Source organism: Neopelma chrysocephalum, unplaced genomic scaffold (genome assembly GCF_003984885.1).
Source record: "Neopelma chrysocephalum unplaced genomic scaffold, ASM398488v2 Primary Assembly neopelma1_147, whole genome shotgun sequence".
Taxonomy (NCBI): Eukaryota; Metazoa; Chordata; class Aves; order Passeriformes; family Pipridae; genus Neopelma; species Neopelma chrysocephalum.
This window is the reverse complement of record NW_020897809.1, coordinates 2257458-2277598: the sequence shown is the minus strand read 5'-3', so window position 1 is coordinate 2277598 and position 20141 is coordinate 2257458. Positions and strand designations below refer to the sequence as shown.

Here is a 20141-nt window from a genome sequence, read left to right as displayed (position 1 = left end):
GGTAGGAAAACTGGATATGCAAACAGAAGATTTAAAATTATACAATATTCAACACATATTAAGTGACAAAAGGAATGAAAGAACTGCAAAATCTCAGATACAGTGAAAATTTACAATGTATTCTAAGTATTAGAGACATCATTTTCTCTGTAGAGAATATTTTTCTGATTGGTTCATTCATAAATTAAGCAAACAGAAATATTAAAGTCCTCTATAAACCCTTCAGATTTTAATCCAGGCAGCAGCTCCATTACTTCAAGGTAAGTTCCACTCCTTTATTTGCCATATTACTAAAGCTGGTTAAATTAAATGGCAAAATATGCTTGACCAGGTGATGACATTTACTATAAGCTCCACTCAAATAATTAATAACTAATCCAAAAGCAACAAGGGTCTCCCCAAATCTCACATTTTTGGGAGAACCTCAACACATCCCAGTGCAGGGAAATGTAACATTTAGATTCCTGTGTGGAAGATCATTAACCAAAAAGTGGCACATTCATTAGGAAAATGCAGTTTACTGCCCCAAACAGCAGATGTCACACAAACCCAACTGTGTTTCACACTGGATCCCTCCACATTTTTAAACCTCATCTATAACTCCAGTTTCCTGGAGCACAAGACACCAGGATGTGCCAATGGAGGCACCAATTTCAGTGCCTGTGCTCCCAAGTGTTTTAGGAAGGAGCTGCTGCCATGGAATTCCTCCCTGGCACACCTTCCTCCTCTGGTATAAAAAAGCCTGACCTGCTTGCCTTAGGGATCATACTTCCTAATGTTGTAAAATTTAATAAGGAGCACAGTTCCTGTAAGCATGCCAGGACCCAGCACTTGTGTACTGGGTACTGAACACATTCTCCTGCATCATTTCCCAGCTATTCCTCTGGTTATTTGTAATTTCAGAATGACTTTTCCCCAGCAATGTCAAGTTTGCAAAGTGACCTCCACACCGTGCATTTTTACCACACATGAAAGTCGCGGCCTTCACAGCTCCATGCCTTTCTTTTCAAGAAGGATTTTCTTGTCCTGTTTGAGGCAGGGAATTCTCATCAGTGTGTGAAGAGAATGAAGGTGGAGCCAGGGGGAGCAGCAGGCTCACCCCTGCTGCACTAACTGACTGGGCAAGAGGTCAGGGGAACAAATGGAAACACTGGAAATTTCAGCTGAACACAAGTGGTTTTTACTGTCAGGGTGTTCAAACACTGGCTCTGGTTGCCCTGGGAGAATGTGGAGTCTCCCAAAACTTCACTGGGCACGTGGCTCTGGGTGACCCTGCCATAGGGTTGGGCTGGGTGCTCTCCCTTCCAGCCTCAGCTATTCTGGGACTCTATAAAGAGCAACTCAGGAGGAAATTAGGAAAAAACTAAAGCCATCAGCAGCAGGATTCCCTCCCACATCCTGGAAGAACAGCTGGGGATCAGCACTCAGCTCAACCAACTGAGGTTCATAACACTCATGAAGTGACTGAGAGTCTGGGATAGGTAAAATGTACGTCACCAAACCAAAACATACTCACATGCTCCCTCTAGAAATCATATATTATTTTTAAGTCTTTTCCTGCATTTATTACACACAAACTCTCCTGAAATATATGACTAGCTGTAAAATTTGCAGCAGCCACACATTTCACAGCTCACTCTGGAAGGACAGCTTAGGCAGCCAGATGCCAAAGCCAAACAGATATGAGACAGGAAGGGTAGGCTTGACTCCAACTCCTTCAGCTTTTCACTGGGACACTCAACTTTTCTGTCCCCATCTGGGAACAGAAGATACGCTCTTCATATGTACATCTCAAAAAAACCCACAAACCTCAAAAAACACCACCACAAAAAAAACCCCTCCACCCCTAGTGAGTGGCAGCACAGCCATGCCAGCTTCAGTTTTCCCTGCAGCACATCATTTAAGTGCACATATGCATGACTTCAAGGCTTTTGAGGTATAGCAAGAAGTGAAGATTACATGGTAATTTAAAAAGAACTGCATTTCAGAATTTGCAGAAAGAAGTTGGACTGCTATAAACATTGTACTCTAACTTGTGAGCCTCAAACACTATTTCTAAGAAGCCTGTCTGTCCTTTTTTTTTTTTTCTTAGCTCTCAGGTAACAAGTCAAGTCATTTTTCTCTGCAGTTCTTCATACACTTGCATGGAATTTCTGTAGTGCTCACACAGCCAGATGCAATCTGCCTATGCTGTAAGGAAAGCACAAGTGCAGCTGCCTCCCTATTGCAAGTTATTTGTTCTATCACTGATAGTAAGGATATTTTTAATGGAAAGTCTCTCCCAATTAAATCTGTTGATACATTATTTGAGCCAATACTTTTAAGTACATCCAGACAAAAAGCTTCCTGACAACTGTCAATGATTCTTCTCAATTTCTACCTTTTTTTTTCCTCATCAAGGACATTTTGTGCTTCGTTCAAGGCAAGACACTTTCTTTGCCAAGCCAACAGCTGTACTAAGACATAAAAAAAAATGCTTTAGAGCCACTGACAGATAAGATAACCAGTGTGGCAGCTCCAGAACTGCTCCCCAGCACATGAAAAACACTCTCCAACAAATTAAGAAAACAAAAAGCAGCTTTGTTAGCTTCTGGTTTAATGAAGACACTGCTTAGTCAACAATTACACCAAGTCCAGCAAATCATATCAGGGTATAAATACAATTTACAGACCTGTGTATTACAAACACATGAACAGTGTAAGGGTTCAGCATTCACCAACTCAAGATGAAGGACCAGCTACTCCTGAGGTGTAGCTCTGGCAGGGACTGGAGCCCGAGTGGCCACTGGGCAGGAGGCCTGGGCCACCCAAGGCTGGCCAGCACCATGAAAGACTGTTAATGCACTCAGGACCCTGAGCATCCATCACATCAGCCTATCTTGGCCCACTAAAGAAAGATATTGCTCACTTCTCTTCATTCAGGGTTTTAATCTGACAACTGTGCTCTGACAGCTGATAAACCTTTCATGGTTCACAGATTTATAAATGGTGAACTGCTTATTTCAGTCCAGACCAGCTACACCATGAATGAAAATAATTATTCTCCACAGTTATACTGTGACCTAGACAAAAGGAATGTAATTGCAACCATCTTTCTACAGTTCACACTGCTGAAGACTATTAATTTAAAACATGTGGCAGTAAGAGGTAATCAAGCCATCATGGTCAAGGAAAGAGAAAAATGGGGGGGCTGCAGAAGCTTTCATCTCTGCTGCACAGGTGGCCTTCAGAATTATTGATATGGCAGCTTTCAGGCCCATTACAAATGAAACTCCATGGAAAATAAACCCAACAGCAGCCACCTATAAAAGATGATCAAAAGACTGATGCAGAGTGAGTTGAAACAAGCAGCAATCAGATGGAAAGATGGTGCACATAATGCATTAGGTAATGACAACCTGACCACAGGAGAGGACTCTGGAAAGAAAACTGTTTCACACCAGATGTAGTTTGTATTCTGTTTTCTTACCTGATCTGCTGCAATGAAATCGGTGTTTTAATTTGCTGATAATAATCAGGATATTTTTTCTTGGAGGGCAAGTGGAAAAAGGGTTCAGAGATGAGCTGGCCCTGATTATTTCGGCAACTCCTGACTGTGTCATAAAGCTGGTAAAGAGGATTAGACGTATCCATGAAGGAAGTAATGCTCTCAGCTTCAGATTCCCCCTCTTCATAACGAGCAGCAGCTGCACAGAGAGAACGGAAAAATGGGAAACTCAGCAGGACAACTCTGACTGGGTTTTTTGATGGGTAAAGCTCTAAACCAGAAGAAAAGGCAGTCCCTCAATTGAGGTTGTTCAGCCACTCTGTGGCACTCATATTCATACCTCAGAAAAGGGCACAACAAATATATCTAATGAGCCTCAAACTGACAAAAAAAAAAGGCACTTTATCTAGGTATTACAATCTTTAGACCTTATTAATCACAGCTCAATACAAAATTGTGAAGTTCAGCAGAAAAAAACTGACACTAAAGCCTGAAGGTGTACCTCTTATATATGCAGCAAATGAAGAAGAAATGAATATTTTAGAATGATTACACAATTAGCATTAAATTCATGTGCAAATTTTATAGCAAGCTTTTCTAGTTATCTTGCTTCAGGATTAGGATGAATGAAAGAAATGCTATGAGGAGCTCATATTTACTGCAGATAGAACAGGAGAAACATTACATGAGCAAGAGAAACATAACAGGAATGAAAAAATGCTGGTAGTAAAGGGCCAATCCTTCCACGCTTCTCAGTAACAAAAACAGTGTAATTTGTACCATAACATAAAATCTTCATGGTTTTGCACATGCTGGAGTTAACTTATCCACCCTTCTCCCCCCTCTTATGAGCTGGTTTGCAGGAAAGCTTGGCAGAGACCCTGGGTAATTCAGTCACACAAACACAGCTCTCTAACACTCACACCAAGTTTCCAGCTGGCATGTTCATTATTGCTCAGGCAAGGCTGGCACTGTTCCAAGCTCTCCACCCACGTTCAGTAAAGACATATAGAAATGATGACAAAGCCAGGGGACACTCAGACTGTGACTACACAGCCCTGTCATCTCCCCTCTGTCAGTGTGACACTGCAGGCCTGTGTGAGGGTATGACATGTGGGACCTACCAGAGCAGTCAGAGGCAAAGCTAAAACACAAACAGGCATCAGCTGATGTGCAAACGTGTAACCACAGAATCACAGAATCTGCTGAGTTGGAGGGGACCACAAGGATCATGGAGTCCAACTCCTGGCCCTGTACAGGACCATCCTCGAGAGTCACACCATGTAATAAAGATGTTCATTACTGATTCAGGAGAGACACTCAAAAATATCCTATTTAGGTATCTATATATGCCAATGAGCATCACTTAATGGCCCAGCATCTATTAGAGCAGCCAGCAAAGCAGGAGCTGGACAGAATAACTCAGGTAGAAACCAAACATAGGAGGCAGCACTATGTTTTCATACACCTGATTGTGGAGATACGTACTCACAGTTAAGAGACTGCTGTCAGATAAAGTAAGCTTCAAAAATAGATTATGATTTAGTTTACTCAAACAATTTGTTTTGTTTACTCCAATTGTTCAGTTCTGAGTGCTCCACCAAAAATGTAAGAAACAAAACAGAAAAAGCAGAATAATTTGTTTTTATGAAAGAGAAAAAGATAAGGAACTAGTAGTGAATATTGCTGTACTCTGATATGTGGCAGCCAGCAACAAAGTAGTTCAATACCCTAAATGAGAAATGTACTTCCTTTGTATTAAAAGCGGAACACAAGGCATTCCCTAAAGAAAAAATCTAAGTAAATTAAAGAGGCACTATAGGGAAAGTGTTTATGTAATACTGTAATACAACTATAAACATTTTCATTATGATGTGTATGTTCTTTAAAAAAGATGTGTCAAATATTACACATTCTTACATATTCAGAAAGTGATAAGTGTTCTCCTAGTGTGAAACCTGTTATCTTAAAAACCAAAGACAAACATATTTTCAGACCACAACATAGAAAAATTCTTATTTTTCCCATGGAACAAACAATCTACTGGAAGACTGTACATTCTTTCATATGCAGTAACACCAGGCCCCATCCCTCCAGCAAGCACATGGTGGCAGAGGAGAGTTATTTCCCTTCTAGTTATCTCCTAACTTCCTTTTCATGCTGCTGTTACCACAACTTCAGTTAGCAGATACAGCAAAAAAACCCTCCAAAAACATAACCATAAAGTAAATGCCATTCAACAGTCCCCAACAAAACATATTTCCTGCTGTTCCCTCCATACCACAGTGCCTGTCTCCTAAGGGGTGGTTTCATAATGGAGTGATGTTAAATTCCTACAAAAGCAGGAAGGCATCCAATTTACAGCTGGAACTGAGCCTTGTTATCAGACATAAATGCATTTATCATATACATGTACTCTGGCTCAATGATGAGGCAGAGAGAGGGCAGAGAGATGGGAGAGTACTTGAATGCACATGAAAGAAAATTAGTCTTTACTCCATAAGTGATTTGTCTTCTCTGTGGTCCCAAAGCACCCGAACAACAATGAATGCTCAAAGTCTAACTGAAGACAGTTCAAAAGCAGCATCCAGTCTTAAAACATCTCTAAACGATATAGTAATAAATAAAATATCTTTGTTTACAAAATTAAATACATATTAATAGGTAATACATAATGACCAACTGTGCCTGCCTTTACAGACTTCTAATGCAGAGCAAGGGAGCTGCAGAAGTTGCAGCTGGGAATCTTCTACAAGCTCCATCACACCAAACACCATCTGCAACTGTGAGGATAAACTCTCAGCTGGAAACAGATATTGTTCATTGCTTAGGAACTGCTACAGCCAAAGAAGCTCATAAAGATTCAGTTCTCTGTATCAAGGAGAAAGTTCTGTTTATGTTCAGTCATGCAGCCTCGTTCTCATTTATTTTAACAAGTGTTAGAGGAAGGAAAAAAGATGAGACAGCAGAGCAACTAATAAAAGTACCGCTTGATTTAAATAAAAATCCTTGTCATCCAGAGACTGAAAGCATAGGGATGTCCAAGTAGTGTACTGGAGGGACAGAAAACATTAAGGGTGACAGGTCTGCCAAAAAAATTGACTTTTCCTCCCAGGTGAATGCAATGGAGACAGGAGAGCTTCAACAACAGCAAGGCAAAAGTCTCAGATGCAGAGAGAGGCCCCATGAAAACGACAATAATGTCCATAGTAAAGGTGGCACCTGAAAGTCGTTAAATCACTCCAAGAATTTAAATCACAAGGACGTGAAAAGCTACACATTTTTACAGAATTACAATTTGAAAAAAGCAACAGCCAGCAATCACACTGAACTCAGCTAATAAATACTCCTCACACCTCCCAGAAAGCAGCTGCTCTGAAGCAGTAACTCAGCCCTGGGCTAACCAGGAATAAAAATGCTCTTGCTTGCAGCAAGATCTAAAATCCAAAAGGTTCTACAGCATATCCACCCACTGGAAAACAGTGGGGAGTACAGCTCAACTACCAGGTGTGAAATAAATGCCCCAAAAATATATATTGAAGAAATGCATCATTTCACATCCACGCAGAAATAATGTAAACAAAAAATAAAACTACAATATATGTACAAAAACAATTGTAGCACTGTCAATCTTTTACTGCACAAGCACCCAATGCCTTTTCCAGTATCTCCTGTTCCATATTAGAAGGAATAAAAACAAGCAACAGTTTCCTAAAGCTTGGGTAAGCATACTTGGAAACACACACAAAATTCAGAAGGTGCCAGCAAGTTTGGCCTACCCTTGTGATTTAAAGGAATTACACACTGAGTGCAAAGTATTTCTGAAATAAGTATATTTGAATGTATCAGGACCTCTACAGATTTGCTTATTCTGAACATTTTAATTAGAGAAAACAGAGAAACTACATTTCATTTCCTACCTGCCAAAGCCGCATCCTCATCACTTTCAGATCCATATTGCAACGCCATGGTTATTGCTGATAAACGATCCCCTTGGGCTGATCTTTTGTTACTATGAAAAAGTAAAGGAAGAAATATTAAAGAAGTAATTAAAAAATTAAAATTAAAAAAAAAAATGTTACCATGTTTACCGTTACCAGCCACCCAGAGTGTGTAAGCAAACAAAGGAAGCTCATGAGTCCATGACCAGGAATACAGCCATGATATCAAAGAAAAGGCTGGAGCCTTTTACAACAGAAACTGCTACCAACCCTTTCTGTCTCTATTATAAGAACTGGTCCATCAAACACAGTCAGAAAACTGAGCTCCAGCCTGCTGTCTTCTGTCCTATTTCGTGTACTTCAGTATTTGATTAATTAGGAGAAAGGGGATGACAAGGTATTTGATCCTATTTTGTCTACAGGAAGGAATTCAGCATGCTATAAGCTATATATGCTACTTTCTCCCATTCCCCATCCCCACCTTAGGCATTTTCAGCACACACAGTGCCTGTATATGAAACAGCTTCCTCTGTTTCCTGTGTGGAGTAAATTGGTATCCACACTGGCTCTGGTCTCACAAAGACTTCTTCAGTGTCCCTCTCTGCCCCTCTTTTGTCCCAAACCTGGGGCACAGCATTTCATACCTACACTATAGGCTATGACTCACATTCTCTGCCTTGTCACTAGGCACATGGCAACTCCAGGAATGGGCTCAGCCTTGTCCTGCAGGAGCAAAGTGAAGACTGGGCAAAAGCAGACGAGTCACTGCTGTGCATGTCCAGGTCCCCCACTTTCCAAAATATACTTTCTTGTCTTTTGATACACACACAGATATCATTCCCTCAGTCTATGGGCCACCCTTCTAAACATTAAGTTCATGACTCTGGGCTCCAGCTGCCCCTGCAGTCCCTCAGGGCAGGAGCTGGTGAGTGGTGCTGAGCTGTTGCTGCTGGAGCCAATTCTGGTTCTGTCATAGCTGCACTTTGCCTCCTCTCATCAGAAGTCCTTCTTCATTAACCCAGGTGATTTTTATTGGAATACCACTGATATGCAGGTAAGTCCATACCTTTATCACAAGCCCATCTGTGTTGCATCTCTTCCCTGATGGCCTGAGGTGCCATGGGCCCACGGAGCTGTAAGTAATTCACCTTTACACTGCCAGTCCAGATCCACCTGAGCCACTCCAGCCCCAGCATCCTGATCCACCCACTGGCTGCTCTGATGTTCTTCAGTGGCCCAGCTCTCTGGTACATGATCATCTACGTGCTGTACTTTCACACCCAAGTTCTCTACCTGAGCAGCAACATCTTGCCCTAATTTTACCTCTGTGCTGCCAGTTTTGGTCGCTGCAGCCCCACAGAACATTTGCCACCACCCATCTGTCAGTGTGAATGAAGTACTGGACATTCTTCTCACTCAGCAATAACTAAAACATCAGTGTGTTATCAACATTATTCTCATCCTAATCCTAATATCTCATCCTAAAGCACAGCACTGGATCAGATACAAGGAAGAGAATTAACCCTGTCCCAACCAAAAGCAAGACAGCTGCTGAAAGTGCCACCAACTCTGTACTGATGCCCAATTCCTTAAAGACCCTTTTGCTAAGCCACGGCTCCAGAGCACACAGAGGGAATTAGCCAGGAGCAGCACTGTTTCAAGACAGTAACTCAGAGACTGACCAGGAGACCTCTGATAGGTACCACAATTCTCAACTGATGACTAAAAGAACAGACCAGAAAGCCTGCAGTAATTCAGCCCACTCAGGAAGTTTGCCATAAATGCACCCCATTGCATGCAAAACTTCCATTTAACAGGCTTCATTGGTTTCCACCCTCCACCTCTTATTCAGTCCTTACTACTATTTCTTTTTAGTCTCCAAATATATTTTTTCTAGGTTTACAGCACATTTCCATGGGGTTTTTTGCCTTCTTTATTTTGTAATGGAGCTTAGCATATTGTTCCTCTAACAGAACAGTATTTCTAAGGAAATGACTGCATACAGAGTATTTCACAACAGGTGCTTTGAAACGTTAAATATAATGCCAAATATGGAAGAGTAACTACAGCAAAGTAACTTATTAAATCATATTTAATAGATACTTTACTGATATATTTGAATCTCAAAAATATCTGAGTCAATACTGAAGAGCACTATCAACAGCAACAACAAAAACCAACCAAACATAATTTAGTATTTCCACATGATGACGACCCAGCTTTTCCTCCAAGTGCACAGTTTACTTACCGATAATATTTGTTAGAAGAATTTCTCTCATCCCCAACACTGCCTTTACCCTGTGAGGAAGGACCTGTCAGCTTGGAAGCAGCCAAATTTGATGCAGTCCTTAAGGCAGAAGAGACAAGCCAAGGAAAGCGGAAGGGAAAAAAAACAGGCCCACCTTAGACCCATGAAAAGATGCAGCAAAGGAAAAAGCTTTTTACAGAATCACTTTGATAGATCAGCCAAAAAGTTCAGAGACAGGTATGTTTTGAAGCTGAAAGTTAAATAATACTGGGATTCATTCAGTGCTCCAGCATTAATGTGGATTTTGTTTATAATGGCAGAGGAAGGTTTAGCTCAAGCATTAATAGCTGTACACACAGCTCAGCCTGAACAGCAGTGAAAGCAGCCAACAAAATGTTCCTTAGCATCCAGACAAAGCTCATCATACAGGTCCAATCATGTTTTATTAAGTATTAAAACAAAGTCACTGTCAAGTTGGTTGCCAGGGCATATTGCCAAGCAATTTAATTTTGCCACTTGATTTAAGGGAGGACAGTTAAATGCACCCACAAAGAGCAGTTTAGTACGACAAAGGAGACAATGAGCTGCAATAAAAAACCATGATTTTTGACACAGGGGCAACATACAGAATTTAGGTTAGTAGCACTATGATGAATTTGAGTTTGATCCATCAATGACAAAGAAGAACAGATGTAAATTGAGAAGAAAAATACAGGAAATTAACTTGAAGTGTGTTTATGAGGGAATTTTACCAAAATCAGCAACAGGTAAAGGAGAACCCCCCTTGAAGACAATTAAACATTTAGGAATTTAAATAAAAAATAATGATTTTGTGAAGCTGATTCAGGAGAAAAACAAAAAAGAATAATGGTTCAATTAAAAAAAGCAACCAGTGAAATACAGAAGAGCAGGTCTGGTTTCCATGATACTTTTTCTCTCATCTCAATTTTTTTTGCATGCAGCCCAATATTATTGTAGCCTGCTTCAGGCCTTCTTTTTTTTCCCCCAAGTTAGAGAAACAAAGAAGGGAGCTGTCAATTATTCTGACAGATGACTTCAGGACTTCTATTAAGAACACAGCACATGACAAAACATCTAGAATAAGGTAGCTGAGAAGTGGAAATGGATTGGCAGTGCAAGAGAGGAATTCAACTAACAAATATCAGTGTGATTTATCTGTCATCCCTTCTTATACAATCAGCTTTATTTTGAAGAAAAACAGTTAAGCCTGAAAATTAACTCTGAAACCCTGAGCTTCCATCAGTGGCCAACACAGTGAGAAAAATATAACCAAATCACAATTTAAATAGAAAACCTTTATGTCTTTATGTAATTCTAGTTACTGCAAAGCAAACACATATGTATGTTCAGTGTCTGTAGAATCAAGGTCTTCTAGCAATACTTATACTTTTAAGAAGGAAAATTACTAAAATATATGTCTGGAATTACTCCCCTAAAAGCAGTATTTCTGCTTTTGTATTTTTATATGATTCACCCAACCATGGGAAGGAAGCTGATGCTGAACAAACCAACCAGAAAAAACATGTCTCAAAATACCAAACAGTAAAAATCAATCAGGTAACTTCCACTTCTTTCACACATAATCATCCCAGGCAACACTTTTAATATTGAACCACCTGCACAAAAAAAATTTAAACTACCTTTCAGTTAAGTAAGGGAGCACTAGTGTTTCCAGTTGTACCATACAGGAAATGACAGCAGCTGTTTTCCAGCACCAAAAACCAGTAAACAGCTCAAATACATAAAGAGATTCCACCTTGTAAGAGTTTCCCAACTCCCTGAATGACTTGCAAGACTTTGCTTTACTGTTCTTTATATAAATGACAGGGATCATACAGGCAAATAATATCTAAGTGGACTTTTGAGTGCTACTCATAAGTAAAAAGTTTATACAAGAAGAAATCTAATTGCATTTCAGATAAGAAACATTTATAATGACTGCATCCCTTCTCTGCATGAACTTTCACAGGAAGAAAATGCTGTTTCCTAAATAAAATCATTCCATGAAACAAATAGAGCTGTCAACAGTGTTTTATACCTGACTGTTCAGGACCAAATCTATGTTTCACTGATAATAAGTCCAGATGTTCAGTGTCCTGTGGCCCTTCTTATAGCTAGGAATCACTTTTCAAACTAGAGTTTATATAATGTGGACTTCCCTCTAAATATCTTTTGCCCAGGGTCCTGTTCCTATGTTTCTGCCCATACCTAATTAACTGTGAGCTCTTATGTTTCAGCTCCTAACAAGCCTGAAGAATATTCAGCATTTTTCATAAAACAAAGCACCTTGTTCCTCACTATTCCTTTTCTGTTATTAACTTATAAACAAGTGATGGAAGTTGGCCATAGCTTAAGTTTTAAAAGAGCCAGTGACACTATTTTCTATAATCAAGCACATCACAGAAATATTTCACCACAGAAGGTAATTCAATGAAAAAGCTTCCTTCCAAAACCTATAATTTATAACTTTGAAAACAACAATAAACTACATTCTCAAGCAATTATTTCCCACGATATTCTCCACAGCAAAATTAAGGGAATGTCTCTAGAGGTGTTTATATGACATTATAGAAAGAACTCTATCTGCAGTACCTGATTCGCAGACTTGACTTGGCCAACTCACTGTGTTCAATTTCAGCCTTTTTCATATTAAATATCTTTTTAATCGCATTTGCATCCTGTCAATTAAAAGAATTTTTTTGTTTAATGCTGAAAGTGAAGAATGTTTTAATCAGGTATATCCATCTATCTAAAAATCTAAAACAAAAACGAAGGTGTTTTTACACTTAGATATAAAACAATTTTGCATGAGAAATGAAGCATAAGAACAAAGTCTGCCTGAAATACACCCACACTAATCTTACAGTGGCCTTAAAAAACTGAATAGAACAGCTGAGGAGCTTAGAGATGGTTTTTTGTCATATACTTGAAAAAAAAATAAATCTACAATTTGCAAATATACAAAAATACCGCTGAGAACTAAACAGGCAAAATAATATCTGTGCCTTTGCAATCAAAAAGTTACCACCAGTATCAAGGTTTACAATGCCTGTTCCTTCTCATTCTACACCCATGCACTGCACTTTCAGAGTAACGGTTCACAAAATAGGGATGACAAGTTCTGAGTGAGGTTATGAGTGTGAGTAATACCATCAGGAACTGAAACTACAATCCAAACACAGTTGGGAAAGTCCAAGAACCACTTACATAACAGTGTTATACATGCATAAGGTCTCTTGTTAAAATGCCCTTAAAAACAGAGCACACAAAGGAATCCTTTGCCACTGAAATTCTTACTTCCAGAGTACAAGGAGACAGCAAAGTGACAGTTTGAACGTAAAATGCTGGTGAACTAGGTATGAAAAAGATAGGAGGTGCAATTTGGTCACAAAAACATGACTAAAAGGGAGAGGATCTTTGGGCAGTAGTTTTAAGATCTGTGGGCTCCTTTATTATTGCATAATAATATGGACATAGCTGGAAAACAAAAATAATTCATGTATTACCATAAACTGTCACAAAGCTATTGTTCTCACAGCTCACAGAACAAAGAAGGCCTGACTCTGGTTTTAAAGCTTATGATGCAAACCACAGACAGTTCCTGCAGTGTGGAAAGAGGTCCCAGCTCAGAACTACCCCTGTCACTTAAAATTGTAGTTTCAGCCATTTTGACTTCAACCACAAGAACAGGGATCCTTCACTCCTCCAAAAAAGTCATGTAATTCATATCCCTAGATAGAATTTGACTGGAAAAAATCATGTAACTCATGTGAAAAAAAAAAAGTTGCATTTACCCCAATTCTAGCAAAAAACAATATGAAAAAGAAAAAGCCACTAATAGCTATTTTTCAAAAAATGCAAAAAGTCTTGAGAGCCTTATGCTAAAGATTCATTTATGGATCAATCAGCACAGAAAGTAGTAAAGAAAATCTGAACTCAAATCAAACTCTGAATTGAAACCAACCTTGAATACTTGTGATCCAGGCTCATTGTAGGTTTTGGCATTCTTTGCCAGAAGATCTATATCCTTGGCCATTGCATGAATGCTTTTGTAAGTTCCATTCTATACAACAAAAACCAGGACTGGTTAAGTGGCAACCTTCAGACAGCATGAGAACTAAGTCAATAGTGAAAAGCAAAGGGAATTCATATAGAACAAAGGGAATGTTTACAGGAAAATGATAACATATTGATAAAGAGGACAGATAAGTATTTGGAAAAAGTAATCAAAAAAAGAAAGTAACATACACACATGCTAAGTCCTTATAAAGCTTATGAATGCTAAGTAAAAGACTGAAAAAATACTTAATAGATCATATTATCTTAATTTTGAAGAGTTCTGACAAAATGCTGTTTTATCTTTATTCTCTAGTTCAATTACTCTATGTCCTTTCCCTCACTACTACACAAAATGCTAAAATTACAGAACAATACTTCAAATTACTGGAGAAGTAAGATGAAAAAAGCAACAGTACAAAACATCTATTTATAGCACTAGAACAAAAGTAGGTGATGATAATGCACAACCAAGCCTCAGCACTTCAGTGTTTTACATTAGCAGTACTTGCCAAGGAACTGCTTTAAACCACTAAACATCAAGGAACCCAAAATATTCCGGCTCAGTGCCAGCACACCACAGTTTACAAGGCTTGATCTTCCACACAGCTACTTCTCCTAACCCAGGACAGAACATTAAATCAGCACAGCATGCAGATTTTTTAATAGCAGGAGAAAAAACATGCCCTTCCCCACCACCATGAATTCTGACTTCTAATAATTTTAGGATGCTTACTGTTAAACAGGTCTGATATATTAATATGTTCATACTGTACCTGTATCCTTTGGGCAATAGTTTTGAGATCTATGGGTTCCTTTATTATTGCATAATAATCTGGATATTGCTGGAAAACAAGAATTAGTTATGTATCACTACACACAGTCACAAAGCTATGGTTCTAACAGCTCACAGAATGAGAACTGCAGATTAGAACAGTGTAAACTTCATAAACATGGCACTAGCCTTCAATTTGGACAAGACAGGTCATAAGGCACACACAAGGAATTGTAATTCATCAATCAACTGACATAAAGGAACTGTTCTGACTGAAAGTCAAATACATGGTCATGGTCTTCAAAGTGTTTATTCTGCTGGTTAAAACTTTTTCACCACAGAACAGTGGAACTTGACATATTTAAAAAGATTAAAAACTCTGCATCAAAAAAATCCCCATTACCTAAAGTGGCTGAAGAGGGCAAGCCCTGATGGGGAGGAATTAAGAATGGAGGGAAGTTCTACCAAACTCCTGCTGGAGTTTGTCAGTGATGAGACAGAACCAAAGAACTGCATCCTGAGCGACGCCATCACAGAGTATAACATCAGTTATAAATATGTCCAAGTTTCCAACTCAGATCACAACAATATTACTGAAATACTCACCACTTTAGATGGAAGTTTCTGAAACAGTTCACTTATGAGGCGCCCTGATGGGTTTGTGGCAACAGCTACAGCTTCAAGAAGCTGTTCAAGAATTTCCTTCAGGTAACCTGGAGATGACTAATGTAAGAAATGAAGTCACAGTAAATTTTAATAGCAGCCAAAGTGGAATGCTTCAAATTGCACTGATACATAGGAACTGGCAGTTCAAACACAGAAAAAATCAGCTACAAAACATGGATGCAACTTTTGAAGACAACATTGTTTATGCGTTTAGGTAAAACACCTTAGAAAACTTTAATTTCAGGTTTACACTGCAGACTGTCAGACACACATCACGTTGTTACTGAAAACATGAATCCCAACATCACACAGTCCAGACAAGACCAAACTTCCTCTCATCCTATCTGGCTTGCAAACCACTCCAGGAACAGCTGCACTAACTGAATGGGACACTTGCTGGAAAATTATGTCATGAGATGCAAAGCTTGCCTGTAACAAGCCTCAGTGCTGGCACAATATCAAAAATGCATCATATTATTTCAACTGAACCAGAACCAGGCTTTATCCACATCAGAAAACCCCACTGCTTTTTTTTTTGCTATGCAGAATAAAACACACATACAATGCTGTGAAATTATTAACCAATAAACTTGCATAAGAAATAGCCCTTGGGGCATAATTTAACGATGAAAATATTACTCAGTGCTTTTTCACCCTCTCAGAGTCAGCTGACACACACAGCCATGGCCTCCCCCACCTGCAGCTGTCATGCCCACACTTACTAATTCAGAATTTGCTTGATTGTCATGTCCTTCCTCCTCATCATCTTCCTCCTCAGCATCACCTTTCTGAACAAATTCATTTTTTGTGCGCAGATACAGCTCCCAGAGTTTGCAGGCAGCTTTATACTCAGGAGAATCAGGCTGTAAAACCAAATCAAACATTCTAGTCACGACTCAGATTGTTCTCATCTGAAGGAAATGTATCAAGTATTTGTTGAAAGGTATTAAATGCAGCTAGTAAACAACAGAAAACCTGGGAAATTCCTGCTTCACTCATTCTTCAACAGAGAAGTTAAGAATCACAATAAGCACTAGAAGATATAACCCCTATCACTCCAAAGCATCTAAGTCTTCAGAAAACTTAGTAATAAAATTACCTGGATTGAGGCTTGGACAAGCTAATTAGATGAATGGAGAAATCACTTAGTTTTGCTGAAGCACCAGTATTTAAAACAGACTAAGTATCAGTCAAAAATGTGATTTAAGCCAATACTGCTGCCATTGTGCAGTACTTGAAAATTAACTTCTCCAGAACACTGCCAATAAACGTGCCAATATCTCTGAAAGCACTTCAATGATTACACTCAGCATTAACTGGGAAATTCTAACAAACTTGACAACATGCCCCCAGCTGGGTACACCTCTAGCTGTATGTTTTGGAAGAGCTGAAAGAATTACTCAGAAAATTACCTTCTGTAAATACAGAGTTGGTAGTGGCAGGCAAGCACGTGCCTGTTAACACCACTACTTCAGAACACCACCCAGAACAAAGAGAGCTTTTCAACTCATGTATTTTTCTTTCCCTTTCCTCTGTCATTTAAGCTCTATTTCAGGTACTCCTGCTGATATGTCACCTTATTACTGCTGATTACACCCTTCTTACTTCACCCTCTCAATCTCTGACAGCTTGTAATACAAATGAGAAACCAACATGAGAACTGTTCTTAATCTTAAATATTCTCAGCACATTAGACCAGGTGTTGGTTATGAGGAACAGATTTTAAGAGTATTCTGCTCCACATTAATACTCCTTCTGTATTAATGCAAGATGCTCAGAAGTGAGACTTGAACTGTGATACAAAAACCCCAAAGGTTTCTGTTCTGCTCTAGCACTGCCAACAAAACACCTGCTGCAATAAAGCCCTTGACAATGAATCACTGTCCCTGGTTTACACGTGCCATGGAGCTGTGTGGGTAAAGGTTATGTTGTGTGCCACATCTCCAGCTCCCAACTCCATAATTATCTGGAAACTTCACCATTCCTTCATCCCAGAATAATGAACACCTATTTCTATTCTACATACAGGATTTTTATGATGCAGTCATAATTTTAAATTCTCTATTCTGTAGGCAAAGGTAGCACACATTCTGTAAAACTCTGATTGTTCTTTCCTGCCATCAGGTCCTTCTCCCTCACATATAAACCCATTCATGTTGGCTTTTTCATGGTGAGTGCCTTGCAAAGCTCCCGGAGTACACAATGAATTTGGAAATCTTTGTAGTTTTTCCACTGGAAGCAGAATGTACAAATGCATTAATCCATAAATCTGTTTTTCAAAAAGCTAGACACTGACATTAGCGAAACACAGCCTGCTTTTCTGAATGTCACCTGGTTATGCCTGCTGGGTTATTCAGAAAGCATTTTGGATCATCTCCCCAGTCAAAGATATACGAAAGGCAATATTAGCAGGTTTAGATTTGCTGTATCATCTCAGTCACTACATATAATTTCATTGTTTTATGGATTTAAAATAGCCTTTCATTAAAGAAGATAAATCCATTTTTTCACCACTTCTTCACAGAAACTGCAATAGAAACCATTACCATCTAAAATAAAGCACACATCCAGTTTGGGGGAAGGGCCAGGGGGTTGCAACCTTGTTGAAATACACTGTCATGTGCACTCACAATTTATGATCACCGACCATGATAATCAGTGTGCCTTTTTTCATTTTATTAAGTGGCAAATAGAAGAGAAAGATTCAAAACTCCTAGTGTATGCTTAGGTATAAACATTTCCTTTTGGGGAAAAAAAAATAATCTTTTTCTATTTCAAAAGGTTACATGGAGTGTGTTGTAAAATGAGAAGGCTTTGACAGAAGAATATTTTTCTCAGTTTACATCTCTATTTTTGCTTTCTATCTCTTTTGGAGAACTACATGAAGATCCTCCCCACATTATTTTATAGTTTTCCACAGAAAAATTGCTATTGTAGGATGTCTTATGGGGATACAGTCAAACTTATGGAAATATATGCAAATAACTGCAATGTGTACTGTTCTCTTACTAGTAACACAGGCTACATTGAAGTTTTTTGGCCAAACCAAGGAAGAATTTGAACATATCTCTACCCCTTGCACAATGAATTTGAGCCTTTACATGTATTTTCCTCACCTTATAGTAAGCCTTTGCATTGTTAAAGAGGAGCTGGAAATCAGCAGTCAGCACGTTCACATCATCATATTCCTCCATCTTTAGCTTTTGTTGGATTTTCATTAAATCAATCGGCTGAGAAACCACTTCATAATAATCTGGCTGATTCCTGTTCCAATGACAAAAACAGGCATTATAATCCAAGAGTAAAACCAAAACCACAGCACTAAAGCTTGTACATGTCTATGACTAAATAAAACAAAGAAATTTCCAACACATTTTTGTTACAGCTAAAAGATCTGCACAGCAGTCTATTAGTCAGCTTACTTTATATATATTCTGTTATCATCCTCAGTTTTCTGAGTTTAAGATAAAATTCAGTCTCTTACTTATCTACTGCATTTTCAAGGGTCACTTCCATTAACCTCTCCAAGATCTGCCCTAAGTGTTACATTCCACCGCTTATGTACAATATTTTATAATCAAAGGCATAGATGTCTTAGGGAGGTGCCACAAAAAACATTTTAAATTAATTCAGTGGCTTTTTTCGCCTGAAAAAGGGCACTAATGTTAGCATGACCCATTGAATAATGAGATCAAATACTTGGATCAAACACTGCTGTGAAACTATGACAAATGTAGCTTAGATTTTGCACAAATTAATGCTGAAGTATTTATCCATTTCCACCTTACTCCCTGATTCAACCTCAGGTTCAAGGATTCACCAGCACTGTGGTCTTACCTTCGCTTTGGTGCCCTGATGAAGAGCTCACAGAGGAGCCTTCCCTGCTCATCCTTGTAATCTCTGATGGTGTTGTAGAGCTCATGGCACACAGCAATCTGAAACGCAGCAACAAGGAAGTCAGGAAAAAGGAGAACATTTTAAGGAGGCAACAAACCAAATCCTGCTTAAAAAGGTTAAGACAAGCTGCCAGTGCACAGCTCTCAAGCAGAAGTGAGAAGCAACTGGAGCACCTCCCACATCAGTAGGATACCTGACAAATATGCCAGGTATGCAGAATTTTCATTTATTTTTTGAACCCGGGGAGCTTTATTTCAACACTAATTCTAAGTAAAACATTCAAAATGTAAATGAATTCAGTACAATTCTCTCCAAGTTACAGCCATCTATGAAAACAACAGGGGTTCTTCTGCCTTGCAATTAATTAACGTTAGACTGCTAACTCAGAGGCATTATAGAAGCTTTGTACACTTGAGCAATCACTGCCTGTGCCATTCCCCCACTTATCCTCTCTGCATTTGCTATGCAGACACAGCTCTCAACTCCAGCAAATTATGATTTCAGCTCCTTCTCCAACATCCTTCCATCTGCTAAAATCATCAGCAGAAAAAGAAAAGCAGCAAAAGCAGAACAGGAAAGAAAAAGATGAAACTGGGGTGACAAGACCAAACCAAAGCTGAATGAGATCCCAAACAAAGCTCAACCGAGGCAGGAACAGATTCAGATCCAGTGTACCTGTGCTACATATAATCACCCATTTCACAATCCCAGATACGATACAGTATTACCAAGAAAAAAGGTGTATAATAAGAAGGTACTAACAGGATCTACAGTTGGGAGATTGGAAAGTCTCCTCCTTTTTCTGCTTGGGCCTGGTATGTTTGTGGAGTGATGGGCATCGTCGAAGTCTCCTCCGCTGACGCTGCTGGAAGGCGAGGTAGCTCTTCGCCTCTTGGAACCCATGGAATCCAACTTCTTCTATAATGAAGAGACATGTTCTTAAACTCATGGCATTGCATCCACACCCTCCGGGGAGAGATAACTACAGAACCAGCAGTGCTCTGGAGGAGTTACATACGTTTGCTATACACTACAGGTCAGTTAAACCAC

General features: G+C 39.2%; 1 protein-coding gene across 13 annotated transcripts in view; it reads right to left on the bottom strand.

Annotated features, from left to right (window-relative positions):
- Nucleotides 1-20141, bottom strand: part of PBRM1 (polybromo 1) — a 58067-nt gene that overhangs the window by 34516 nt on the left and 3410 nt on the right. For 6 of the 13 annotated variants that reach the window (XM_027700460.1, XM_027700468.1, XM_027700456.1 and 3 more), the window contains 11 exons: nt 19854-20009; nt 19032-19129; nt 18311-18458; nt 15917-16057; nt 15135-15251; nt 14530-14598; nt 13662-13760; nt 12290-12375; nt 9677-9775; nt 7408-7499; nt 3470-3686 (listed from right to left, as the gene is read on the bottom strand). In XM_027700460.1, coding sequence (XP_027556261.1) covers nt 3470-3686; nt 7408-7499; nt 9677-9775; nt 12290-12375; nt 13662-13760; nt 14530-14598; nt 15135-15251; nt 15917-16057; nt 18311-18458; nt 19032-19129; nt 19854-19994 — 1307 coding nt within the window. In that variant the 5' untranslated portion in view covers nt 19995-20009. The remainder of the gene's footprint in view (nt 1-3469; nt 3687-7407; nt 7500-9676; nt 9776-12289; nt 12376-13661; nt 13761-14529; nt 14599-15134; nt 15252-15916; nt 16058-18310; nt 18459-19031; nt 19130-19853; nt 20010-20141) is intronic. The other 7 variants (XM_027700461.1, XM_027700457.1, XM_027700459.1 and 4 more) reach the window with 2 other exon arrangements.